This window comes from Heterodontus francisci, chromosome 30 (genome assembly GCF_036365525.1).
Source record: "Heterodontus francisci isolate sHetFra1 chromosome 30, sHetFra1.hap1, whole genome shotgun sequence".
NCBI classification, from domain to species: Eukaryota; Metazoa; Chordata; class Chondrichthyes; order Heterodontiformes; family Heterodontidae; genus Heterodontus; species Heterodontus francisci.
In genome coordinates, this window is record NC_090400.1 from 34783522 (window position 1) to 34808996 (window position 25475).

At 40.5% G+C, this 25475-nt stretch overlaps 1 protein-coding gene across 4 annotated transcripts in view; it reads right to left on the reverse strand.

Annotated features, from left to right (window-relative positions):
* Positions 1–25475, reverse strand: part of usp32 (ubiquitin specific peptidase 32) — a 257320-nt gene that overhangs the window by 65885 nt on the left and 165960 nt on the right. For all 4 annotated transcript variants that reach the window (XM_068010358.1, XM_068010356.1, XM_068010355.1 and 1 more), the window contains 5 exons: positions 20103–20234; positions 17165–17272; positions 16064–16179; positions 10957–11019; positions 181–264 (listed from right to left, as the gene is read on the reverse strand). In XM_068010358.1, coding sequence (XP_067866459.1) covers positions 181–264; positions 10957–11019; positions 16064–16179; positions 17165–17272; positions 20103–20234 — 503 coding nt within the window. The remainder of the gene's footprint in view (positions 1–180; positions 265–10956; positions 11020–16063; positions 16180–17164; positions 17273–20102; positions 20235–25475) is intronic.

Here is a 25475-nt window from a genome sequence, read left to right on the forward strand (position 1 = left end):
ACCATCAGGACTGAGCTTAATTGTCTGTTTGGTTCAGTACCACAATGGGCAACACAATGTTCACCTAAATTGTGGCCACCTAAGGCAAACAGGATGGAAGGGAATAAATAAGTCAGAGAATCTGAAAGATAAATAAAACGTTATGAGATTGTTACGCTGGCAAACATTCTGTGCACTAACCTGAAAAAGGAGATTAAGAAACTCACTGGCCAGAGCACTTTTTACACTCCATATCTGATAATCTTCTAGTGTTAAATGTCCCATCTGTCATTGATTAAGAAAAACAAAAGCTCAATTTTCACAGAATGCAACATTAGACACCAAAAACACATTTGTATAGACAGCATGTATATTCTAAGGTTTTAATCCTTTGCTTTTAAAAGAATAATTTTTCCACAATACCAACAAACAAAAAGTGGAAACATTAACTTAGAATGCTAGAATATTACACAAAAACAAGCTGTTTGACCTAAGTTTGCACCAGTGCTTTTCTCCACATAATACCCTTTTTCAAGGAAAACCAGTTGTTAAGAGACACCCTTTAAATAAATTTCTTTCTAACCTCCTTAATTCTGTGATTATCTTAAGTTTATGCCTCTCAATGCCAGCTCACTGACCAATAAAGGTAATGAATCACATTTACCCTGTCACAAACATTCATAATCTTCAAGACCTCCAACAGATAACCCTTCAACCATCTGAAGGTCATGAAAAGAACCCTTTCTTTTCAAGTTTGACTTTATAACTATAACCCTTCATGCCTGCAGGAGTCCCAAGGAAAATAAAATAAATTCAGACAATTTCATCTTTCAAGATACAGGAAGAGACCTTGACCTCTTTAAGCAACACACTTGCAAGGAAGATCCTGAGAGGAGATAGTCCCAAACTTGTTGGCCAACTGGAAGATGCTGCAGTCATGCGCAGAGGACAGAGTCAAGGCACTTGTGAAGAAGTTGGACCATGAAGCTGTGTGGGGTTTTTTGCTATTTTCTATGGTGTTATTGACAAAAATAGAAACACTGAATACATTGGGCTGGATTTTAACAAGTCCTCGACGTCATGATCAGTGGTGGGGGGAGTCCTGATGATGGCTCTGGATGAGGCCTGCCACAGACCATGATGCTGGCAGGACCCGGCCCGATTGGCAGCGGGCTCTTAAAATTCAGCCCATTGTTTTCAATAGTCTCCCCGGCGTACAGAGCTAGCTCATCAGCGACGACTACAATGTGTGTCAAAAGGCTCTAGCTGGCAGATTAGTCAATCTACAACCAATCATGGGATTGTTAACTTCATTTGAATAACAGGCCTGAAGCATCACTAATTTTGAAATAGGCTGGAGAAATTACACCTAAAAAAAACTATGAAATACACCTCTTCATGAAGCAGAAAAGAGCACTGCCAGAACTCCGATGAATCATGGACTTTACATTTCTAATAGATTTCACAGGCCACCTGATTATAATCAGAAAGAAGGTACTCAGAGTTACAAGAGCCTAACTGGATTGTGACACAACTGTTAAAACAGAAGAGAGTAACTGAAGTGAGCATTGGCCCCTTAGAGGGCGAGACTGGGGAATTAATAATGGGAAATAAAGAAATGGTAGAAGTGTTGAACAGATATTATGTGTCTGTCTTCACTGTAGAAGTCACAAATAACATCCCAGAAATATCTATAAATCATGGAGTTGATGTCCTCGGGACTTGAGTGAGGTTTAGCCGAGTTTGATATGGAATATGAGGCAAAGACAGAGAGACAAAGACTGCAGCAACTGAACATAAATCTATCTCCTTTTGTTCTATTTTAGTTTCACTTTTACTTTGCTAGCTTGTGTATTCTACAGCACAGAGTACACAATGCAATCGCAATTTCAAAACACAACAACACTACAAAGTTGAAAGGTAGGGAGGAACATAAAACAATTACAATCACCAGGGAAAGGGTACTGAGAAAACTATTAGAACTAAAGGCTGACAAGTTCCCAGGAGCTGATGGCCTACATCCAAGGGTCTTACAAGTGGCTGCTGAGATAGTAGATGCATTGGTGGTAATTTTGCAAAATTCCCTAGATTCTGGAAAGGTCCCATCAGATTGGAAAATAGCGAATGTAACACCTCTATTCACAAAAAGGGAGACAGAAATCAGGAAACTGCAGGCTAGTTATCCTAACATGTTATAGGGAAAATGCTAGAATCTATTAAGGAGGTTATAGCAGGTACTTAGAAAATCTTAATGCAATCAGGCAGAGTTAACATTGTTTTAGTGAAGAGGAAATTGTATTTGACTAATTTCTTAGAGTTCTTTGAACAAGTAACAGGCAACATGGATAAAGGGGAACCTGTAGATGTGGTGTACTTGGATTTCCAAAAGGCGCCACATCAAAGGTTACCACACAAAATAAGAGCTCATGGTGTAGGGAGTAACATTTTAGCATGGATTGAGGATTGTTTAGCTAACAGGAAGCAGAGAGTAGGATAAATGGGTCATTTTCAGGTTGGCAAGCAGTAACTAGTGGAATGCCACAGGGTTCACTGCTGGGGCCTCAACTCTTTACAATCTAGATCAATGACTTGGATGAAGGGACAGAATGTCCCTGACATTCCTAAATTTGCTGATGATACAAAGATAGGTAGGGGAGTAAGTTGTGAAGAGGACATAAGGAATCTGCAAAGGGCTATAGATAGGTTAAGTGTGTGGGCAAAAATTTGGCAAAGGAGTATAAAGTGGGAAAATGTGAACATGTACATTTTGGCAGGAAGAGTAGAAAGACAGTATATTATTTAAATGGCGAGAGATCGCAGAACTCTGCAGTACAGAGGGATCTCGGTGTCCTGGTACATTAATCACAAAAAGTTAGTATACAGGTACAGCAAGTGATTAGGAAGGCAAATGGAATGTTCTTTATTGCAAGAGGAATCAAGTATAAAAGTAGGGAAGTTTTGCCACAGTTCTACAGGGTGTTGGTGAGATCACATCTGGAGTACAGTGTACACTTTTGGTCTCCTTACTTAAAGGATATAATTGCATGAGAAGCAGTTCAGAGAAGGTTCACTTAACTGATTCCTGGGATGAAGGGGTTATCTTATGAGGAAAGGTTGGGCTGGTATCCATTAAATTTTAGAAGAATGAGAGGTGATCTTACTGAAACATATAAGATCCTGAGGGGACTTGATAGGGTGGATGCTGAGAGGGTGTTTTCCTTTGTGGGAGAGACAAGAACCAAGGGACACAGTTTAAAAATAAGAGGTCTCCCATTTAAGACAGGAGGAGAAATTTGTCTGAGGGTTGTTAGTCTGTGGAACTCTCTTTTCCAGAGAGCAGTGGAGGCAGGGTCATTGAATATTTTTAAGGCTGAGTTAGATTCTTGACTAACAAGGCAGTCAAAAGGTGTGGGGGTGGGGTAGACAGGAAAGTAGAGTTGAGGCCACAATCAGATCAGCCATGATCTTATCAAATGGCAGAGCAAGCTTGAGGGGCCGAATGGCCTACTCCTGCCCCTAATTCGTATGTTCATATTAAGCTACTTGTGCACTTTTGAGACTGAACTCTGGCTGTGAAAAGCTTATGATGCATTGTTGCACTTCTAATCCGTGTTGGCACCAAAAGAAGCTGAAAAATTGACTGTGGCTGTTAAGAAAGCCAGTAACTTCCAAAATAAATCGGAAGTGAGGGTTTAGGAAACATTTTACTGTCAGTCATTAGAGAGCCCCACCAGAGATTCGAATGCAGCTTTAATGTAATGATCAGCTGAAGAGTAGGTTTGAGGTAATGACTACACTGACATTCTATTAGCACTTGCCAGAGGAGTTTGGAGATCTGCAATGTCATGCCCAGCACATGCTGTCATTATTTACTGCGCGAACAAGCATTCTCACAAATAAACCCACAGAAACCTCTTTTACTCTCACGGCTCACCAATGAATACCTGCAAGACGTTCTACAGTCATGAGAAAGCTGGAGCCACAAATGAATAACCTGATAAGGAGGAGGTGTTGGGTGTCTTGCAAAGCATTAAGGTAGATAAGTCCACAGGGCCTGATGGGATCTACCCCAGAATACTGAGGGAAGCAAGGGAAGAAATTGCTGGGGCCTTGACAGAAATCTTTGCATCCTCATTGGCTACAGGTGAGGTCCCAGAGGACTGGAGAATAGCCAATATTGTTCCTTTGTTTAAGAAGGGTAGCAAGGATAATCCAGGAAATTATAGGCCGGTGAGCCTTACATCAGCGGTAGGGAAATTATTAGAGAGGATTCTTCGGGACAGGATTTACTCCCATTTGGAAACAAACAAAATTAGTGAGAGGCAGCATGGTTTTGTGAAGGAGAGGTCGTGTCTCACTAATTTGATTGAGTTTTGTGAGGAAGTGACAAAGATGTTTGATGAAGGAAGGGCAGTGGATGTTATCTATATGGACTTCAGTAAAGCCTTTGACAAGGCCCCTCATGGCAGACTGGTACAAAAGGTGAAGTCACACGGGATCAGAGGTGAGCTGGCAAGATGGATACAGAACTGGCTGGGTCATAGAAGACAGAGGGTAGCAGTGGAAGGGTGCTTTTCTGAATGGAGGGATATGACTAGTGGTGTTCCGCAGGGATCAGTGCTGGGACCTTTGCTGTTTGTAGTATATATAAATGATTTGGAGGAAAATGTAGCTGGTCTGATTAGTAAGTTTGCGGACGACACAAAGGTTGGTGGAGTTGCGGATAGTGATGAGGACTGTCAGAGGATACAGCAGGTTATAGATCGGTTGGAGACTTGGGCGGAGAAATGGCAGATGGAGGTAATGCATTTTGGAAGATCTAATGCAGGTGGGAAGTATACAGTAAATGGCAGAACCATTAGGAGTATTGACAGGCAGAGAGATCTGGGCGTACAGGTCCACAGATCACTGAAAGTGGCAACGCAGGTGGATAAGGTAGTCAAGAAGGCATACGGCATGCTTGCCTTCATCGGTCGGGGCATCGAGTATAAAAGTTGGCAAGTCATGCTGCAGCTGTACAGAATCTTAGTTAGGCCACACTTAGAATATTGCGTGCAATTCTGGTCGCCACACTACCAGAAGGTCGTGGAGGCTTTGGAGAGGGTAAAGAAGAGGTTTACCAGGATGTTGCCTGGTCTGGAGGGCATTAGCTATGAGGAGAGGTTGGAAAAACTCAGATTGTTTTCACTGGAACGACGGAGGTGGAGGGGCGACATGATAGAGGTTTACAAAGTTATGAGCGGCTTTTTCCCAGGGTGGAAGAGTCAGTTACTAGGGGACATAGGTTTAAGGTACAAGGGGCAAAGTTTAGAGGGGATGTGCGAGGCAAGTTTTTTTACACAGAGGGCGGTGAGTGCCTGGAACTTGCTGCCGATGGGGGTGGGGGGGTGGGGGCGGGTGGTGGAAGCAGGTATGATAATGACGTTTAAGAGGCATCTTGACAAATATATGAATAGGATGGGAATAGAGGGATACAGTCCCCGGAAGTGCAGAAGGATTTAGTTTAGGCAGGCATCAAGATCGGCGCAGGCTTGGAGGGCCGAATGGCCTGTTCCTGCGCTGTACTGTTCTTTGTTCAAATACTAGAAGCCAGCCAAGAACACACAATAGGAATCGATAGTATCAAATGGTTTCCAATAGACGAATATTCTACTGTAACTATAAAGATCAGATCTCTCATTCAACATATCAAACTGTGCAAAAATGCTTGTTTAATAACCAGAAACATTTTATCAAAGAACGTTCTTGTGTTGGACAAGTGTTTGATCATTGTGGCTGATCCAAAAGTATTTTAATTATACTACTTGTTAAATTTGGTACAGGGAATCAGCTCTTGCCCCAAAGGTTGGACACCCCACTCTTGGTAGCTATTGGTTTGTTTGTGAACGTAGCTAGTTGGGAAAGTATTTTGCTAAAAAAGCCACTTTGGACAATTTGGCAAATAGGGTCGAACTTTAAATGTACAAATAAAGATCTTTGTTGAAATGACAATGCTTTACTTCTCTCAATTGCCCAAGATCTATATTTTCAAAATAACATTTTACTATTTTGAAATGAGCAGAACAAATTAAAAATGCATTAGTAATTTAAAGGCTGTGCAAGATATTTTTAATAGATTATTCAACGGAGGTTTATATGACTCAAGCATTTGTCCTCCCCACCAACAACTTCCTCTCATTTGAGGAAGGGAAATGTGAGCCAAGTCAAAGGGTTTAACAACATAAACACCACCCTGCAATACCATCACAAAAGACAATAACTCAAATCTGCAAACTCAGAGTTACTTCATAAAACATGTTTTTCTAACTTGTTTTTTTAACTTGTTTTTTTAAGAAATAAAATGCCAAAAAAAAAAATCTGAGCAAATGTACTGACTGCAGGAAAAGTCAGAACAAAGGGCAGCTTAATGATGCAACATACAGGTGCGCCACCACATTACATCAGTGGCAGCATGCAAGTCATGCTTCATTACAGGTACACCTCTTAATCTCGATCAGGCTTTGAGGAAAGGTTCCAGGTGTTTTCTCACAGCAGCATTTATAAAAAGATTTGCACTTATATAGCACCTTTCACCACCAGATCTTTCAAAGTACTTATGAAGTGTTGTAATGCAAGAAGCACGGCAGCCAATTTGTGCACAGAAAACTTACACTATCCCCGCAAACAATCGCGTTGCTTTTTGCAGTTCCATCCCTCCCGCCCTGAAAAATTCACTCCTCCCTCCTCCCCACTGGTGTCATGCCTCGGACCTCCAAATGGAGGTCCGAAGGCGTAGGAGTTCTGGCCGTTGGCCGGAATATTGGCATGGGACGGCCGTCGGGACAAGGCAAGTGCTTTTGCATGTTTTTACATTTATTTAAATCCTGAAATGAAGGCTCTGCTGCCGAACAGTGAGAGGAGGTTGCCCCAAAGCCTCGCCGCTGCCGGTAAAATGCGGCGAGGCTTTTCTGGTGTCGAGGCCCGCAGCAGGCCTCTCCCAGAAGTATTTTCTGGAACCCCCTGCCACGACCCCTGACGTCTTCAGACTTTACCATTCTTACCAAGGCATCAAGGATGGAACAATTGCAGCATTACAACCTCACTGATGAGCAACAGGTTTAGGTTAAGTGCACTAAACTAATTTATTTTAATTGGGGCTTCAGTTGAAATATCTAGGAAACCTAAACTTAAATAAAACCATACCACTAACAGCTTCCATTAAATTGGTGCCATATATGTTGCCTTTCTGTATCTTTTAAGCTATGTCAATTCTATTGAGAGACATCTAGTACGGACTATTTCCCTTGCTCAGCATTTGAATCAAGTTCCACACCAGTTCCAACGAAAGGTTATTGACCTGAAACGTTCACTCTGTTTCTCTCTCCTCAGATGCTGCCTAACCTGCTCAGTATTTTCAGCCTTTTCTGTTTTTATTCCATACCAGCTGGTCAAAACCTTAATACAGCATTTGAAACATTTTGCAAAACAAAACCAGTGATCGAACCCTTCATAATACCATCTCTGTATGAAAACATTTCAAAGAAAACTGACACTGGGAAAGGCAAACATAAGCTCACACTATCAAATTAATTTTTGGCGCACACAAAAAGACTGGCTTTTAAAAAAGATATTACTTGTCTTACATTAGTCATTTGAAAAACGTAATTCTTATCCATCTAAGAGCATTACGTTGATTTTAAGTATTAGGAAAACTAATCATTTGACTCAGTTGGTACTATATCACTATCTAAAACTAACAGCTTATTAAGACTCTTATTAAACCATATAATGGCTGTGAAATAAAATCACATCACAATGTGATTATCACCACAAGATGCAGCAGCTGATCCCCATTCACAGTTACAATGTGGCTATGTACGACTTGTTTTTTTTTGAGTTATATATACTCATTTCCTTTTGTCGATTACTTCAGGAAGAATCAAAACACCACCGTTCATACAAATAACGAATTTGTTCAGCATCCCTTCCCCCCCAGCTTATTCAGTACGTGGCTTAATATTGCAGCTTCAGCTGCTAAATCCAAGGTTCTCTCTCGTGGTTCAAGTAGATGTTAAAATATAAGATACCAGTACTTAAATTTTGTTCTATGTATTGACCTCCTTCCATCAGTACAGATGAGGGAGGTCACTCGGCCCATCTAGCTCATCAATCCACAGAATGCTATCTTCCCCCCTCCCTGCCTTTTCCCCAGCATCCAACTCCATCTTGATTGACTTGGTCACCACTACCCTATCTTAAAAACCATCCCAACTATTAAATTACTTCATAAGAAACTCAGTCCTGAATTTGCTTAATATTTCAGTTAATATGCCAAATTTCAACTGAGAATTAATTGAGTGTATTAGTGTTGTAATAGAATAGTTTTCTCATTAATAAGTTATTGATGTAAATGTACTAATTATGAGTAGTAAACTATCAAGAAAATCCTGAAGTACTAAGGCACTGTTGACGGGCTGGAAACTTAAGTCATCATCTAGGAACACAGGAGTAGGAGGAGGTCATTCAGCCCATCGAGCCTGCTCCGCCATTCAATACGATCATGGCTAATCATCCACTTCAATGCCTTTTTCCCCACACTATCCCCATATCCACTTATGTCATTGGTATTTAGAAATCTGTCAATCTCTACTTTAAACATGCTTGATGACTGAGCTTCCACAGCCCTCTATGGTAGAGAATTCCAAAGATTCACAACCCTCTGAGTAAAGAAATTTCTCCTCATCTCGGTCCTAAGTGGCTTCCCCCTTATTTTGAAATTGTGTCCTCTGGTTCTAGACTCCCCTACCAGGGAAAGCATCTTACCTGCATCTACCCTGTCTATCCCTTTAAGTATTTTGTAGGTTCCAATGAGATCACCTCTCATTCTTCAAAACTCTAGAGAATACAGGCCCAGTTTTCCCAATCTCTCTTCATAGGATAGCCCCGCCATCCCAGGAACAAGTCTGGTTAATCTGAGCTGCACTCCCTCTATGGCAATAATATCCTTCCTAAGGTAAGGGGACCAAAACTGCACACAGTATTGCAGGTACAATTCAAGCAAGACTTCACGACTCCTGTAATCAAATCCTCTTGTGATAAAGGTTAACATACTGTTAGCCTTCTTAATTGCTTGCTGCAGCTGCATGTTAGCTTTCAGTGACTTATTGACAAGGACACCCAGGTCCCTTTGCAAATCTACACTTTCTATTCTCTTACCATTTAAGATATACTCTGCACACTTATTCCTCCTACCAAAATGGATAACCTCACATTTTTCCACATTATATTCCATCTGCCACGTTCTTGCCCACTCACTAAGTCTGTCCCCTTGAAGCAGCTTTGCAACACACATTCCCATCTAGCTTTGTGGCATCCGCGAACTTGGAAATATTACATTTGGTCCCTATATCCAAATCATTGATATATAGTGAACAGATGACGCCCAAGTACTGATCCTTGTGGTACCCCACTAGTCACAGCTTGCCAATGTGAGAATGACCCATTTATTCATACTCTGTTTTCTGCCTGTTAACTAATCCTTAATCCATGCCAGTATATTATCTATCCCACGTGCTTTAAATTTTGCTAACCAACCTCGTGTGGGGGACTTTATCAAAAGCCTTCTGAAAATTCAAGTATACTATGTCCACCAACTCCCCTTTATCAATTTTCTTAGTAACATCCCCAAAAAACTTCAAAAGGTTCGTCAAACATGATTTCCCAATCATAAATCTACGTAACTATGCCCAATCAGATTATTATCCAAGCGTCCATTTATCACATCCTTTAAAACAGATTCTCGCATTTTCCTACTAAGGCCAACAGGTCTGTAGTTCCCTGTTTTCTCTCTCCTCCCTGCTTAAATAGTGAGGTGACATTTGCGACCTTCCAATCTGCAGGAACCATTCCAGAATCTATAGAATTTTGGATGATGATCACCTATGCATCCACTATCTCCATAGCTACCTCTTTCAACACTCTGGGATGTAGAATATCAGGTCCCAGGGACTTATCCACCTTCAGCCTCAATAATTTCACCAAAACAACCTTCTTACTAATACTAATTTCCTTCAAGCCCTCATTCTCCCTCGTCCCTTGGATCTCTAATTCCAGAAGATTTCTTGTATCTTCCTCAGTGAAGACAGGCAGAAAGTAATCATTTCGCTTCTCTGCCATTTCTCTATTCCCCATTATAAATTTTCCTGACTCTGCCTGTAATGGACCCACATTTGTCTTTGCCAAATGTTTCCTTTTTACAGTCCATTTTTATGTTTTTTGCTAGTTTACATTCATATTCTGTTCTCCCTTTATCAGTTTCTTGGTCCTCCTTCGCTGTATTCTAAAATCCTCCCAATCCTCAGGTTTACTACTATTTCTGGCAACTTTATAGGCCTTTTCTTTTAATCTTATACAATCCACAACTTCCTTTGTTAGCCAGTTAACGGCCTTTACTTTTGGGGTTTTTGTGCCTTGAAGGAATATATAGTTGCTGTAAATTACGTAATAAGTCTTTAAAGACTATCCATTGTCGATGTACTGTCACAGCTTTTAATGTATTTTTGCAGTCCACCTCAGCCAATTTGCCCCTCATCCCATCATAACGTTCTCTGTTCAAATTTAACACCCTGGCTTCAGATTGAACTTTCAAACAAAATTCTATCACATTATGATCACTCATCACTAAAGGTTCTTTTACAAGATTATTAATTAGCCCTTTCTCATTACATAATACTGGATCTAAAATAGCCCATCCTCTAGTCAGTTCCTCAACATACAGCTCTAGAAAACCCACTAACACACTCCAGAACCTCGTCCTCCGCAGCATTAGTGCTCATTAGGTTTACCCAGTCTATCTGTTCAGTTTCCTTACAGCAACTGCAAAGATACAAATGGAGAACAATCTAAAAAAAATCCCAATAATGTTTTAAATTCCTACGGTAATTAACAAGTCACACACAACACTTATCAACACAAAATGCATAATCTAGAAAAACTTGCCTTAGTGGTGTCATGCTTCTTTAAGATGTGATTGACAATGTCAGCTGTCCCCATGTGCAGCTCCTGAGGAAAGTGAAAAAAAACTTTGTAAACAGGTGAGTTAGACATCTTCTTAAACAACTTTGAAGATGTACACCAAGGGTGTCCTGCTGGTGCAGCACACTCCTGCATGGAAGTGATGAAAAAGGAAAGATCGCAAGTAAAGCTTCAGTTCTTCTCCATATGGAATGGTGAAAAGCTCCGAATTTTACTTACTTTTCTTGTTTTAATTGATTATGCTAATTTTTTTCCCTTTATATTTTTCTGCCTAAGTTCACACAGTACCATGTACTGTTCCATAAATAAGACAGCAGGCATTGCTGGAGACTCAAAAGGCAGGTTATCTGAAAACACAATGCCAGTTTCTACATATACCCAGCTCTAACTCAACACCTCCCATGGCTCCAAATTGTCACATTGCTTGTCTGACATCCAGTACTGGATGAGCAGAAATTTCTTCCAACTAAATACTGGGAAGACCGAAGCCATTGGGCTGAATTTTCCCAGCCTGTAGTGGCAGGCTTGGTGGTGGGAGGCAGTGGGGGCGTGGCAAAATAGGGTGAAGCAGATGTCGGGGTCCCGAAGCCTGCTGCAAAATCCAGCCCATTGTCTTCAGTCCCCACCACAAACCACGTTCTCTTGCCACTGACTCCATTCCTCTCCTGGGTAACTGGCTGAGGCTGAACCAGACTCTTTGCAACCTTGGTCTCATTATTGACCCAGAGATGAACTTCCATCCACATATCCATGGCATCACTAAGGCTGCCTATTCCCACCTCAGTAACATCCCACTCCACCCCTGCCTTAGTTCATCTGCTAACGAAGCTCTGATCAATGGGGCTGAATTTTATTAGCGCGCCACACTCTGCGGCAGAGCGCTTTGAACTCTATGGCCTTCCGACATGGAGGGCTGCCACACAGCCCCCACGATATTACGCGCGGTGGCTGATTTAAATAGAGGGGTGGAGCAGCCGCCCTCAATGACAGGGGGGCGACCGCCACGTCCCCGGCAACAGTGTCCAGTGCCACTGTGCCGGCACCATTTTTAAAGGGCTTTAAGTCCCCAACACTGATTTTAATTTTAAAAGTTACAGTAGTGCCGATTTTATTAAAATAAACAATTATGATTTGGAAGCCCTTCCCCAACCCCCCCATGGTCATTTAACTGGTCCTCATTGACAAAACTCACTTTATTCCCTACCCGAGCTTCCCACCCAACCTTCTACCATCTGGCCTTCAACCCCTTCCCAACATCCCCAAAACCAATAAAGAGTGTTTTCCATGCTCCCCCACCCCTCCCACCCTGCAAATTTTATTCCTCCTCCCTCCCCACCAGGTTCTTGCCTCAGACCTCCGTATGAGTTCCTGAGGTCCCCCTCCGCCGGTAACATGTGGCGGGCCCTTCTCGATGTCACGGGTCGAGGCAGGCCTCTCCTTGCAGAATTCTACCGCCCACCCCCATGACCCATGGCGCGAGGGGCTGGTAAAATACAGCCCATGCTTTTGTTACCTATAGACTTGACTAATGCATTATACTCCTGACAGACCTCCAATTTGCACCCTCTGCAAACTTGGAGGTTATCCAAAACTCTGCTTCACGTGTCCCTAACTTGCACCAAGTCCTGTTTCACCCATCACCCCTCGTTTGCTGACCTACGCAGATATTAAAATCTCCGCTCAGTCCGCAAGCAGGACCCTGAGCTTCCGGTTGCTTGTCATTTCAACACTCCCCCCTGCTCTCATGCTCACATCTCTGTCCTGGGATTGCTGCAGTGTTCCAGTGAACATCAACGCAAGCTCGAGGAACAGCATCTCATCTACCGATTAGGCACACTACAGCCTGCCGGACTGAACATTGAGTTCAATAATTTCAGAGCATGACAGCCCCCCACTTTACTTTCATTTTTAGTCATTTTTAGTTATTTTTTCTTCCTTTTTTTTGCATTCCTTTTTACATTTTTTGCATTTATTTCATTTCATCTTAGTTTGTTCAGTTTGCTTACCCACTGTTTTTTTCAGGTTGTTTTTCTTCAGGTTTGCACTTGCTGATGTTCTATATTCAGTATATTCACACCTAATCTGTACTAATGCTTTGTCTTTCAAAACACCATTAACATATTGTTTGCCTTTGCTCCGTGACCTTTTGGTCAGCTATGTGGCCTGGTCCAATCTGCACCTTCTCCTTTGTTATCTCTTGCCCAACCCCCACCTCACTTGTTTATAATCTGTGACTTTTCTAATATTTGTCAGTTCCGAAGAAGGGTCACTGACCCGAAACGTTAACTCTGCTTCTCTTTCCACAGATGCTGCCAGACCTGCTGAGTGAATCCAGCATTTCTTGTTTTTGTTTGTATTAAAATCTCAGCCTGGTTTTTAAATCCCTCCATGGCCTCATCCCTCCCTATCCTTGTAATCTCCGCCAGCCCTACAACCCTCAAATTTAAAAAAAAAAATTTGTTCATCGGATGTGGGCACCATTGGCAAAGCCAGCATTTACTAGCCATCCCCAATTGACCTCGAGAAGCTGCGACCTTGAACTGCTGCAGTCTATGTGGTGTAGGTACACCCCCAGTGCTCAGAGGGAGGAAGTTCCAGGATTTTGAGATAGCTGTGCTCATCCATTTCTGGCCTCTTAAGCATCCCCAATTTTAATCACTCAACCACTGATGGGTGTGCCTTCAGCTGTCAAAGCCCTAAGCTCTGGGATTCCCTCCTTATCCTCTCTGCATTTCTATCCTCCTTGAAGACACTCCTTACAACATATCTCTTTGACCAAGCTTTTGGTCATTCGTTCCAATACCTCCTTATGTGGGTCAGTGTCAAGTTTTGTTTGATAAATACACCTGTTCAGCAACTTGGGATGTTTTACTATGTTAAATACAAGTTCTTGTTGTTTCTGTCTCTTTACTAATAGATAAAGGTGGTATGAAAAACAAAAATACTTGAGTAAAATCACAGTGATAGGTTATTAGATGTTGCAGTTGGTGAAAACATCACCCTTGCATTTCTGGGACTGGGACTCAAATGCCATTCAAATTGATGAGACAAAGTGCCCCTCAGATCACTGCGTAGGTCATTTATGGAATTATCTTAGACAATCTCAACCCTTTTTGCTGTGGGAATATTTCCAAAATATTATTGTTTTAAATGAAGGGTGAAATAGTTGACCAAAATTATTCTATTTTCATTAACTAAATTAAAATTAGAACCATATTTTTCTTTAAACAAAGGCAAAATAAAATTCAAGAGACAAGACTAAAACTAAAAATAATTTCTGGATTAAAACACTCATCAGAAGTCCACAACCTTTGCAGATGTTGGAAATCGAAATGTATGAATAAAGTCGGCCAGCCAAGTATTAATCTTTTATGTCCTAATATTTCTTGAGTTGTGCAAGTAAAAGAACTTGGTACTTTTTTGTAAACAAATTTTGAACAGAGACTCCTGACAAGACTAAAAATATGGAAACCAAAATTTAAACTTTTGCCAAGGTTTTCAAGAATAAAACTAAAATATGAATATCATTTGGGAACAAAATACTTGATTAAAACTAGATATATAATTCTTCTGGGCGCCATAAGGAAGTCAAAACTGAGCTCCAGGGACAAGACTATAAGTAAAATTATCCCTAGGACTGAAGCACTAGTTAACAGTACAAACATGTTAATAACCTGGAACAAAATTGATAATCGCACTTGAGTTGCCACTTTGAACTGACCCAGGAGTAATCCACAATAATTTAATCTTGGAAATCCCTCTAGGGGAGGCAGTGGCGTAGTGGTAATGTCACTGAACATGTAAACCAGAGGCCCAGGCTAATGCCCTGGGGATACTGTTCAAATCCCACCACAGCAGCAGAATTTAACTTCAAATAATTAAAAATCTGGAATTGAAAGCTAGTCTCAGTAATAGTCCCATGAAACTAATGATTGTCATAAAAACCCATCTCGTTCACTAATGCCCTTTAGGGAAGGAAATCTGCTGTCTTCACCTGGTCTGGCCTATATGTGACTCCAGATTCACAGCAATGTGGTTGACTCTTAACTGCCCTCTGAAATGGCCTTGCAAGCCACTCTGTTCAAGGGCAACAAATGCTGGCCTGACAGCAATGCCCACATTCCAAGAAAGAATAAAAAACCCTTTTAGTCAAGCATACAGCTGTATAGAGCCAGCTTTTTTTTTTCTTTGTTGGGTCCCACTGATGGGACTCCACATTGGTTCAAACTGCCAACTCTTACTCAAGTGAACTGAATTGAATTGCACGGAGATATTCGCAGTTCAGTTCAGTAACACACATTGGAAAGAGAAGAGTGGAGGTAAAAATAAGCTGCACAATTAACTATTAACTATTTTCCTTAACCTGCCTCCCGAGTTTCTTCCTCGAAAGATGGTAGCTGCATAGAATGTATTCAATTATGCATTTGACCATACTTTTTTTGTTGCTTTTATAGGCTCAAAATGAATGTTAATAATGCAATTCTCCAGACAAGAAACTTAAACTCATGCATTCAAAGAGGGTCAAATGGGGATGAATTTTTGCCTGTTTTATTTGCCCTCTACACAACCACCTAGCAGTCATTGGCTTAGTTTCTAGTGTTCCCATGTGACCTAAACAGCACAGATTTCCTTTTGTTTTTTAATGATGGTCTTGAAAATGACAGCGTAGCCAGCCAAATAAATTGATGGACTATTTGATACTCTGTCTGATCAATGTAACCTGTTCAAGTATAGAAAATGGAGTCCTTGTCCCAATATTTGAGTGATGAGACATCAGACCAATATATTTTTGTGTGCTTAGCACATGATTTCCATAGAAACTAATCTCCCCACCCATGTCAAACCAGGCTATGGTGTTACACATAGTAGAACAAAATGCTAATCAACATTTATGGGAAAATCAAATAGCCAGGAGAATATATTTTATTTGGAGTAACTGCATTGCAGTGGACTATTTTTTCATTAACCTTTACATTCATTAGAAAAAAAGTTTCTATATTATATTAATTTATAACTCACTTTTTAATTGAAAGAACATTTGAAACCTTAAAGAATTGATACCATTACTTACAGGGATATTGTCAGTGCGGTTATCTTTCCAGACTTCCAAAAGTGCAACTATCATTTCTTCTAATTCAGTGCGAGACAAAGCTCCATCTTGGTCAGTGTCAAATACCTTGAAACAAACTAAGAAAACAAAGAACTATTTGCCATTTTTTAAACTAAAAATTTGGTAGAAAAAAGCTGGTAAATGTACTTCAGATACTAAAATAAACAGGAAAAAAATGCAAATGTTGAAAATTTGAAATAAAGCAGGAACTAATGGAAATAACACAGCAAGTCAGTTACAGCTATAAAGAGAAAAGATTTGTTACGATGGTTCTAGTGTGCACCCTTCATCAGGGTATACAGTCGAACTGCCTTTTCTCTTCACAGACATTATAGACTTGTCTGTTAATTACATCTTTTTCAGTTTTTATTTTACAGAAAACATTGTGACATTATCTTCATGGGATATAAATCAAAACACTTTTCCTTGCAAAATTTTCATTTGGATCTTGTGCTGTGTATAGAACAGGCTAAAAACATACTGTGCAACACCTTCTTCAGTCCTGTATCTCAGCTAAGCAGTATATCATTTATATCTATTATTCCAGTTCCAGAGCATAAAGTATTACTATAACTATAGTAGCATGAACTGTTTTAACATCAAGGTATCTTTAAGTAGAATGAAAGTTCATTTAAGCAGCTGGTCGAGGATTGGATCAGGCAAAAAGTAGATATTAGTTTTCCACTGTTTCAAATCCAACTGAGACTGATGGAATGAAAATAGGCTCCATCTCTTGGCTATAAGCCTCCTGTAAGAAATTACTGTGAACACTCAATCCAGTTTGTACAACTCATAGCAAAGAGCTGCCCTCAATTCTGCACTAATTGGCACTAGATTCTCTCTTTTCTTATTGGATTCAAAGTGGTGACCCATCTAAACTATGAACAGATCTTAAACTCATCTTTAGAAGTTAACCTAAGATTTTTTTGAAGTAAAAATATATTGACAATTTTTCATAAAAACAATTTTCACATATTAAACTAGATAACATTACACACACTGCCACAAACAAATGAACATAGTTTGAGCCATCATACATCTGTCCATTCTGCCAAAACTTACATTTCTGTCGTTCAGCAAGAGGTCCTCTACAGCAAGCAGAAAGCCCGCAAGAAATTTCTTTGAAGTCTATGTGATTGTCCCGATTTTCATCAAAAGCACTGAATAGACCTGTAAAAGGATGCCCATATAAGTTGACAATACAGTTCATAAGAGGATATTTACTGTAATAATACCTTGCACAGATTATATGTTTAGTATTATAAGTGACATACAATCTGACTTCCTATGGTATTTCTCAAGAAATTCCACATCATTTATGCTGTCAACACTTTAAATCAAGTATTCATTAAAAGCAGAGCTTATCTTTATGGATATATATTCGTTCAAAGGTTTAACCAAATCATCCTTAGACCCTATATAATAATAGTCTGTAATATATTGAAAATGGTGCGTGATCTCAGGATTCGAGAGGCACTGTGCCTGTAGGTGGTGCTGCGACTGTACCATTAGGTGACTGATTACAAAGGGACAGCAACTAAATTTTTATTTATTTTATTTATTTAGAGATACAGCCTGCACCAAGTAGCTATTTGAAAAAAAATTCAAATATCTTCTCCAAGGAGTGTGTGTAAAGCAATCTGTGTGGTCAGAATTTGCAGTTTTATAGTGTCTTTAATGGAGCAAAATGTTCCAAGGAACTTCACAGGAGCATTATCAAACAAAATTTGACACCAAGCCACATAAGGAAGTATTAGGACAGACGACAAAAATTTTGGTTAAAGAGGTTGGCTTTAAAGGGGGACAGAATGGCGAAGGGAAGAAATTCCTAGTTTAGGGCCTAGGTGGTTGAGAGCATGGGTGCCAATGGTGGTGTAGCGAAAATGTACAAGGCTAGAATAGGAGAAGCGGTGAGAAGGGAGAGGTTTCTAGGTCTGGAGGAGGCTACAGATAGGAGGGACGAAACCAGGATGGGAATTTTAAAAATCAGGGCGTTGCCAAGTCAGAAATCAATATAAGTCAATGAACAGAGGTGATGGGCAAACAGGAATTGGCGCTGAATAGGATGGGGGCAGCAAAATTTTGGATGAGATTAAGTTTACAGAAGGTGCAAGGAGGAAGGCCAGCCAGGAGAGCGTTGTTACCTTTTAGACCAGACCATTCTAAAGTCACGGATAAGAATTTCAGCAGCAGTTGAACTGAGGCTGGTACAGAGATGGGAGATGTTATGCAGGTGAAGTAGGCGGTCATAGTGATGGACAGGATATGGGGTAGGATACTCAGCTCATGATTGTAAGAATCCATCAGTAAATATTTTGAAGTAGTGCAATTGGAATAAAATTGTGGGAAAAATACAAGTGTGGCATTGACTGAATTATCATCGAGCCAGTAAGTGACAAAACAGAATGCAGGCCTGCATTCTGATTTTCTGTAATATGCAATTGTGAGGACTTTGCACTAACAACAGCACCGATCAAGCCCCCCCCCCACCCCAACCAACCCCAAGGGGTAGAAAATAAAGAACGTTCCCTGCCTGCGACCAGAATTATGCACTCCTACCCACCTTTTCTTCTTTCATGGGATGTGGGCATTGCTGGCAAAGCCAGCATTTGTTGCACCTGGCCACTTTTCCCTCCACCCTTCCAATGTGCAGACAGCATAGTACTAAGCAAACAACATGTGAAGCATTTTAAGTGGAAGATTCTAAGCAGGGACAGGGCAATAGTGATTCAATGATACACTTAGTGGACCAAGATAAAAGGATCAATAGAACTGGAGTGCAAAAGAAAATAACTTGAAATTAGACTCCCCACCCTGCTCGCTGAGCAGAAATCTGGACAACTACCTTCCACCGAGCAGAAATCAGTTCATCCCAAGCCCAATATAGAGGGCATGCTATATTTCAGAGATGATGTCTTTCAGATGAGACATTAAACTGAGGCTATCATCTCAAACATAAAAGGTCCCATCGTACTATTTGAAGAGGAGCACAGGAGTTCTCTGTGTCCAGTTTAATATTGATCTCTCACTAAAATACACTACCTGACCATTATCTCATTTCTGTTTGCAGGATCTTGCTATGCACAGATTGGCTGGCATTGTTCCCAACGTAACAGTGACAGGACTTTAAAAGTACTTCATTAGCTGTAAAGTGCTTTGGAATGTCCAGAGATTGTGAAAGATGCCACATAAATGCGAGCTGTTTCTTCTTTTCCAGCCCTGATTGTGGGAAAAGATGCCCAGCCCACCTCAGTGAGGACAAGCCTACTGTGAAACCCATCCCTGTCTAGGACAGTCCTCTGAAGACAAAAAGAACCCCACTTGTGTGCAAATTCATCCTTCCCATTTCCAAAAGCAAAACCATGTTCCCCGGCAGGCTGAAGCTTGTCCCACTCCCGCATGCCTGCTTAGAATTCAGAAACCCATCCCTTCATATGTGAAGAGTAATGCAACATCTTCCCAATCAGGATCAAATTGCCCCTCCCATCCAATGAGAAATAACATGCCACTCTAATCCCTCACCCTGAAGCAACTCAGCACGCTGAGCAGAAAACCTACTCTCTAAATCCTCTCTACAGCACCTAAACCCCATTGCTCAACACGTTCTTTCCTCCACACTAAAGAAATGAGCCCTTGCCCAAAAGCATGCACCCTTTCATTGTCCTCTGTTGCACCCTATCCTCCACCCTACCCCTGATCTGGTCTTCGCCCTCCTCCCCTACTCTGTCTCTCCCTCATCCTTCAAGTTAAGTACCTGAATTCTGATTGTGTTTCAATATAATGAGCAAATAATCCAAAGCTCATGGACAACACAGTATCTAAATTCGGTACAAACTGAATGAATCAATTTCGGTTGGAAACCCATATTTTCCCAAAGCATTAGTCGTCATAGTTTGACCTTAATTAGGTTCTGGTCGAGCAGTTCACTCCCAGCATACATTATTCACTCAGCCAAAAGCTTCGAGTAAATACTATTCTCTCAGTAAAAAGCTTCCAATACCTTCACTTAAAGATGGATGGATGGGTGGAGAAACTAAAGGAACAAATGTTTCCAAATCAAAACGTCCAGTCCTTGACTGAGCCTTCAGCAGCCAGTAGCGTTTCTCAAGATCAATTATATCAGATTCTTCCACTGTGAATAGAAAGAAATGCATTACCAGCTCACATGCACAAGAAGCCTGGGGTACAGCACAGAAAATTTTAAAGATTTAAAACTGTCAGCAACTATTTTTGATCTGTTAAAAAGCATGGGACTCCACAACATCCTATTTAACTTTATTTACAGAATTCAAACAAAATTTCCAAAATTAAAAATCACACTTACCAATATGCCTAAAAAATTTGTAACAGCTTTCTTGAACAATTTTTTCTAAACCTAGAACTCATTTATGACTAATTGCCTTTTTATAGTGCCTTTAATATAAAAATGTCTCAAGACACTTCAAAGATAAAGGAAAATAGACACTGAGCCACAGGTGATATTAGACAGACTGGCCAAAAAGGTAGTTTTTAATCAAAGTATTAAGGTTGGAGAAGAAAGTGGAGTGATTTATAGAGAGAATCCAAGGGTGTGGGACTTAGGTGGCTTAAAAGCACAGCTGCCAATGGTAGGGCACAAGAAGCCAGAAACAGCAGAAAGAATAATTCATGGGGCAGGGAGGTCATAGAGATGGAGGAGCCTACAGAGATAGTGAGCAGAACGACCAAGAGCAGATTTAAACACAAGTATGAGAACTTGAGGCATTGCGGAACAGGAAGGCAATGCAGGCCAAGGACAGGGTAAAGTGCAAACGGGTCTTGGGACAAAATAGGGTATAGGTGGCACAATTTTAAGATGAGTGCAATTTTATGGATGGTGAAAGATGACGGTGAGAGGGAAAAGGCTGCTGCCCATAACAGGATTAGAATCAACAGACCTGGGAATGGACAAAGGCATGTATGGGGGGATCTGACAGATGGGAATGAGGACAGGACAGAAGTGGGTGACATTAAAAGATGGAAACAGGGTCAGAAACTTAACTCAAAAGTTGAATAGGATGCCAAGGTTGCAAACAGTCTGGTTCAGCCTAAGAGAGTGTCTGAGGACAGGGAGAGGTTTGGAGTTCATGGTGGGGCTGAAATCCCCAATGTTTAGTTGAAACAAACGTCATTTCATCCAAGAGTGGATGTCAGACAAGCAGTCTGGCAACGCAGAGGCATTGGAGCAGTTGGTGGAGAGCCAGAAGTTGGGGTTGTTATGGAAAACTTGGAAGCGGACTTTATGTCTGTGGATAATATCGCCACGGGGTATAAATGGAGGTCGAGGAGGGGGCCATGGGTAGATCCTTGGGAAACTCCGAGCTAATGGTGCAGGGGCTGAAGATGCAGTCAGATAGGTAGCATGGAACTAACTGAACTGGACTACAGCTGAGTGGTGTTGAAGAACAATGGCCTGGTCAACTGTGTCAAAGGCTGTAGATAGGCTAAGGAGGACGAGAAGGGATAACGCACAGTGGCCACGGTCACAGAGAATGTCAATTGTAGCTTTAGTTATGGCCTTTTTGGTACTGAAGCAGTAGCAAAAACCTGATTCAAGAGATTTGTACAGTGATTTGAGGAAATGATGGGGATGAATTTGAAACAAACACGCTCAAATTTTACTCAGTTTCCAGCTACAGAATTTCCAGAAGAACACAAGAATTTAGATAGAGCATTTATATAGAGTCAAAAGCAGGAGATTTCCAATCCCTGCCAAGCAGTGTAATTATGGCTTAATGGCAAGGAAAGCTGATCATTACAAAGAATTACAGTACAAACAACACATTTTAGCATTTAAAAAATAAAATATAGTCACAATTTCCTTTGGAAACATCATTTTGGGAGCATGGTGGATTTCAACAAAAAAGTTAGTCGTATATTCAATTGAACAGAAACACATTGCATCACACATGAACTTTGCAACAAATATGAACGTATCTGCCAATTAATTAGTTTTGAGTTTTAAATAAAAGCCTTCAAGAAGTTATATTTTACACACTTATATTTCCTTCAAACATTTGAATAAAGTTTCCCAGTTAGACAAAAATTGTTAAAAAAACTTAAACCAACATTTTATAGATAACATAACTGTAAAGATGGCTTACTTAAAACTGACAATCCATGCTCAATTCAATAGATTTGTCTTATGGATACACAACACATTTTTGATTTGTTTATGCTTTTATAAAATCAAATCAGTGAGTTTTCATTTCCATCATAAAATGGTGATTAAAAATCTATTAAGTGTGTCTGGAAGGTACAGAAGTAATTAGTATTTCCTGAAGGACTTGAGAGTTGATAAACTGGTTCCTATAAAAAGAATGTCAGGACGCCACTCCTGTACAATGATGTTGAATTGACTGCTATAATCTATAGCTGGATCCATCAACTTCAGTAATAATAATGTAATAGACCAACATGGTTATGGACAAGTGAAAGATACATATAGTGGGCAGGGAGGTGGATGCAAGTTTAAAAATAATAGCATTTCATTTAATTTGTTCTTTGGTAGCGTTTTAAAAGCACAAAATGACAGTATTCTAAACAGATTTTTCAAGGCAGATTTTATAGCAATAAGTTGATATTATGTAATCACAAGTAAAATCAAATGTAAATTAAGAAAAAATGGGGTATAATATAACAAAATGACATGCACTACACAATGGAAATACTGCATCAACAAAAATTAGGTTTATGTCAAGCGAACAGAAGTAGGGGAATGAATTTAGAGCAAAAATCCCAGATACAGCAACTGAATTAACTGATTTGGCAACACTGCCTCAAAACAATCACCTGAATGCACCTTGACACCGTAATAACTGCATTATCTCTGGTGTGAGAATTTCAGTAAGCACCCACCTCAATATGCAATACTTGCAGTAGCACACACTGTGACACTTGAAGCTTGGTAAACCAAGCTGCATATGGTGCGTCATCTGCTTTAACCATGCCAAAGCTGTTTGTTATGAAAATACAGGTATGAGATTGCTCAAATTCATTTCATAAAACAATGACGACTATTAGAGAGAAGAAATGGCTCGGAATAGTGAATTCATTAAGCAGGCTGAGCAGCAGATTAAACAATTCTCAGAGCAAACCAGGAAGCAAAAAACACACTGATCATTAGAATAAGGCACACACATATGGTAGAGGTAGAAGCTGAAATATCAAACTTTATTTTTTTTTAAAAAATCTGTGGCATTATCACCATGAAGTGAAGGAAATGACACTCCAGATTCCAGAATTCATTTTTCAGGTTGTTCAGCAGTAATTATGACTTAGTACATAATTTCTGTCAGTTTTACATAGGAATGACTGCGAATGCTGACAATCACGCCGTCATTACAACCACAAATTCCAAGACACTATAATTATTCATTGTGCCTTCCAGCTGTTGAACTGAACATCTCTTTAGAATTTGCTTACATGTTCAAATTATGTCACACACAGCTTTCAAAAGTATGACATATAAGGACTATGGTAACCTTGCCTATACATGTTTTGATTTATTATTCAAGTAACAGATGCCACGCATGAGCAGCTTTTACCCAAAGATTTAGGCATGACTGAATTCAAATTAAGTTTCTTTTCACAAGATACTGTACAAACCTTTAAAATCACAATCAATATAAACTTTTGCACTACAAACCACCAATTGGAAACTGCTATGACATCAGAAAATCATTAATTTCACAAGTGAGTTTCAAATATTACAAAGACTGCAATTTTCTTGTAACATGCCTAGATTAACCCTATTTTAAACTGACTGCATATGAAAGCTTTAGTGCAAAGACTAAATTATGGTACGGTGCACAGGTTAAAATATGGGAGATCTGGAGGAAAAAAAAACAGAAAATGCTAAAAGCTCGAATGAGGAGCCCCACTTGAATCTTTCCTGTACTGACTAGCCTGATGCACATTTTCAGCATTTTCTATTAATAGTACACACATCAACTCTATAGATAATTAACTGTTTTAGAAGTTGCATAATTTGTTTTCTTACACTTGTGTAATTTATTTTAAATCGGATTTATTTAAGTAAATGCGACAATAATTCATACATTTATTAATAGCAGCAGTACCTGTAGCTTCACTTAAACACAATGTATTTCTGAAAAATTGGTATGGATTATCATGACAATTGACAGATACAAAAGATCCAATTTTAGCTCTGAGGTGGGCAGGGGGAGAGGGGGATGTGGCACAGATGTAAGTGGGTGGCAAACTGTTCTGATCCCAGCAGTATGAGACCTGGGCCATGTTAACTCTTGGGTATCATTTGCATGTCCCTCGGCCGTATACCCACCCAAAACTAGCATTGAACAGTAGCTGGCCAGGAGCAGGCTGCCACAGGTGAGCAAAGTCATCGTCTTGGTGCTCAGATACATTATGTGGAGGTGGCCTCACAGCTGGGGATGGAAGGAGAGGGTGGGACAAGTCTGAAGCAGGGAAGGCCTAAAACTTTCCTCATTGGCATTCATGGAATCATAGGAAGTTTAAAAAGTACCAGGAAGCCATTAGGCCCATTATATCTGTACTGGCTTTCTGCAACAGCAACTCAGCTAGTCCCACTCTCTCATCCTTTCCCTGTAAACCCTACAAATTTTCTCTTTTTTCAGGGCTTGTTCAATTTAGAGGTGTGCAAAGGAAACCTGACACGATCCTGAATTCCAGACCCAGAAGTCCGACCCGACCCCGACACATGTCATCGGGATCCGTCAGGGGGCAGGTCTTTACATCAGTACATGGGTAAAGGCCTGCTACCTGACCCGACCCCGACGATATGCGTCGGGTTCGGGTCAAGTCAGGTCGGGCTTCTGAATCTAGCCTTCGGACTTGGGTCGGGTTTCCTTTGCACACCTCTAATTCAATTCCCTTCAGAAAGCTACAACTGAATTTGGCTCCACCACACTCTCAGGCAGTGCATTCCAGATTCTAGCCACTCGCTGTGTAAAAAGGTTTTTCCTCACCTCGCTGTTGATTCTTTTAGCAATCACCTTAAAACAGTGTCCTCTAGTTCTCGACCCTTCCACTAATGGGAAGTTGTTCTCTATCTACTCTACGCTGAACCAGTGTTTTATAAAGGTTCATCAGAACCTCCTTGCTATTGTACTCTATGCCTCTATTTATAAAGCCCAGGGTCCCATCTGCCTTTTTAAGCACTTGCTCAACCTGCCCTGCCACCTTCAATGATTTGTGTACCTCTACCCCAGGTGGCTGTTCCTGCATCCCCTTTAGACTTGGAGCCTTTATTTTATATTGCCTATCCTTGTTCTTCCTACCAAAATGCATCACTGAACACTTCTGCTTTCCACGGCCCTACAAAACAAATTAAAATTTTAAAATCCAAGCTGTT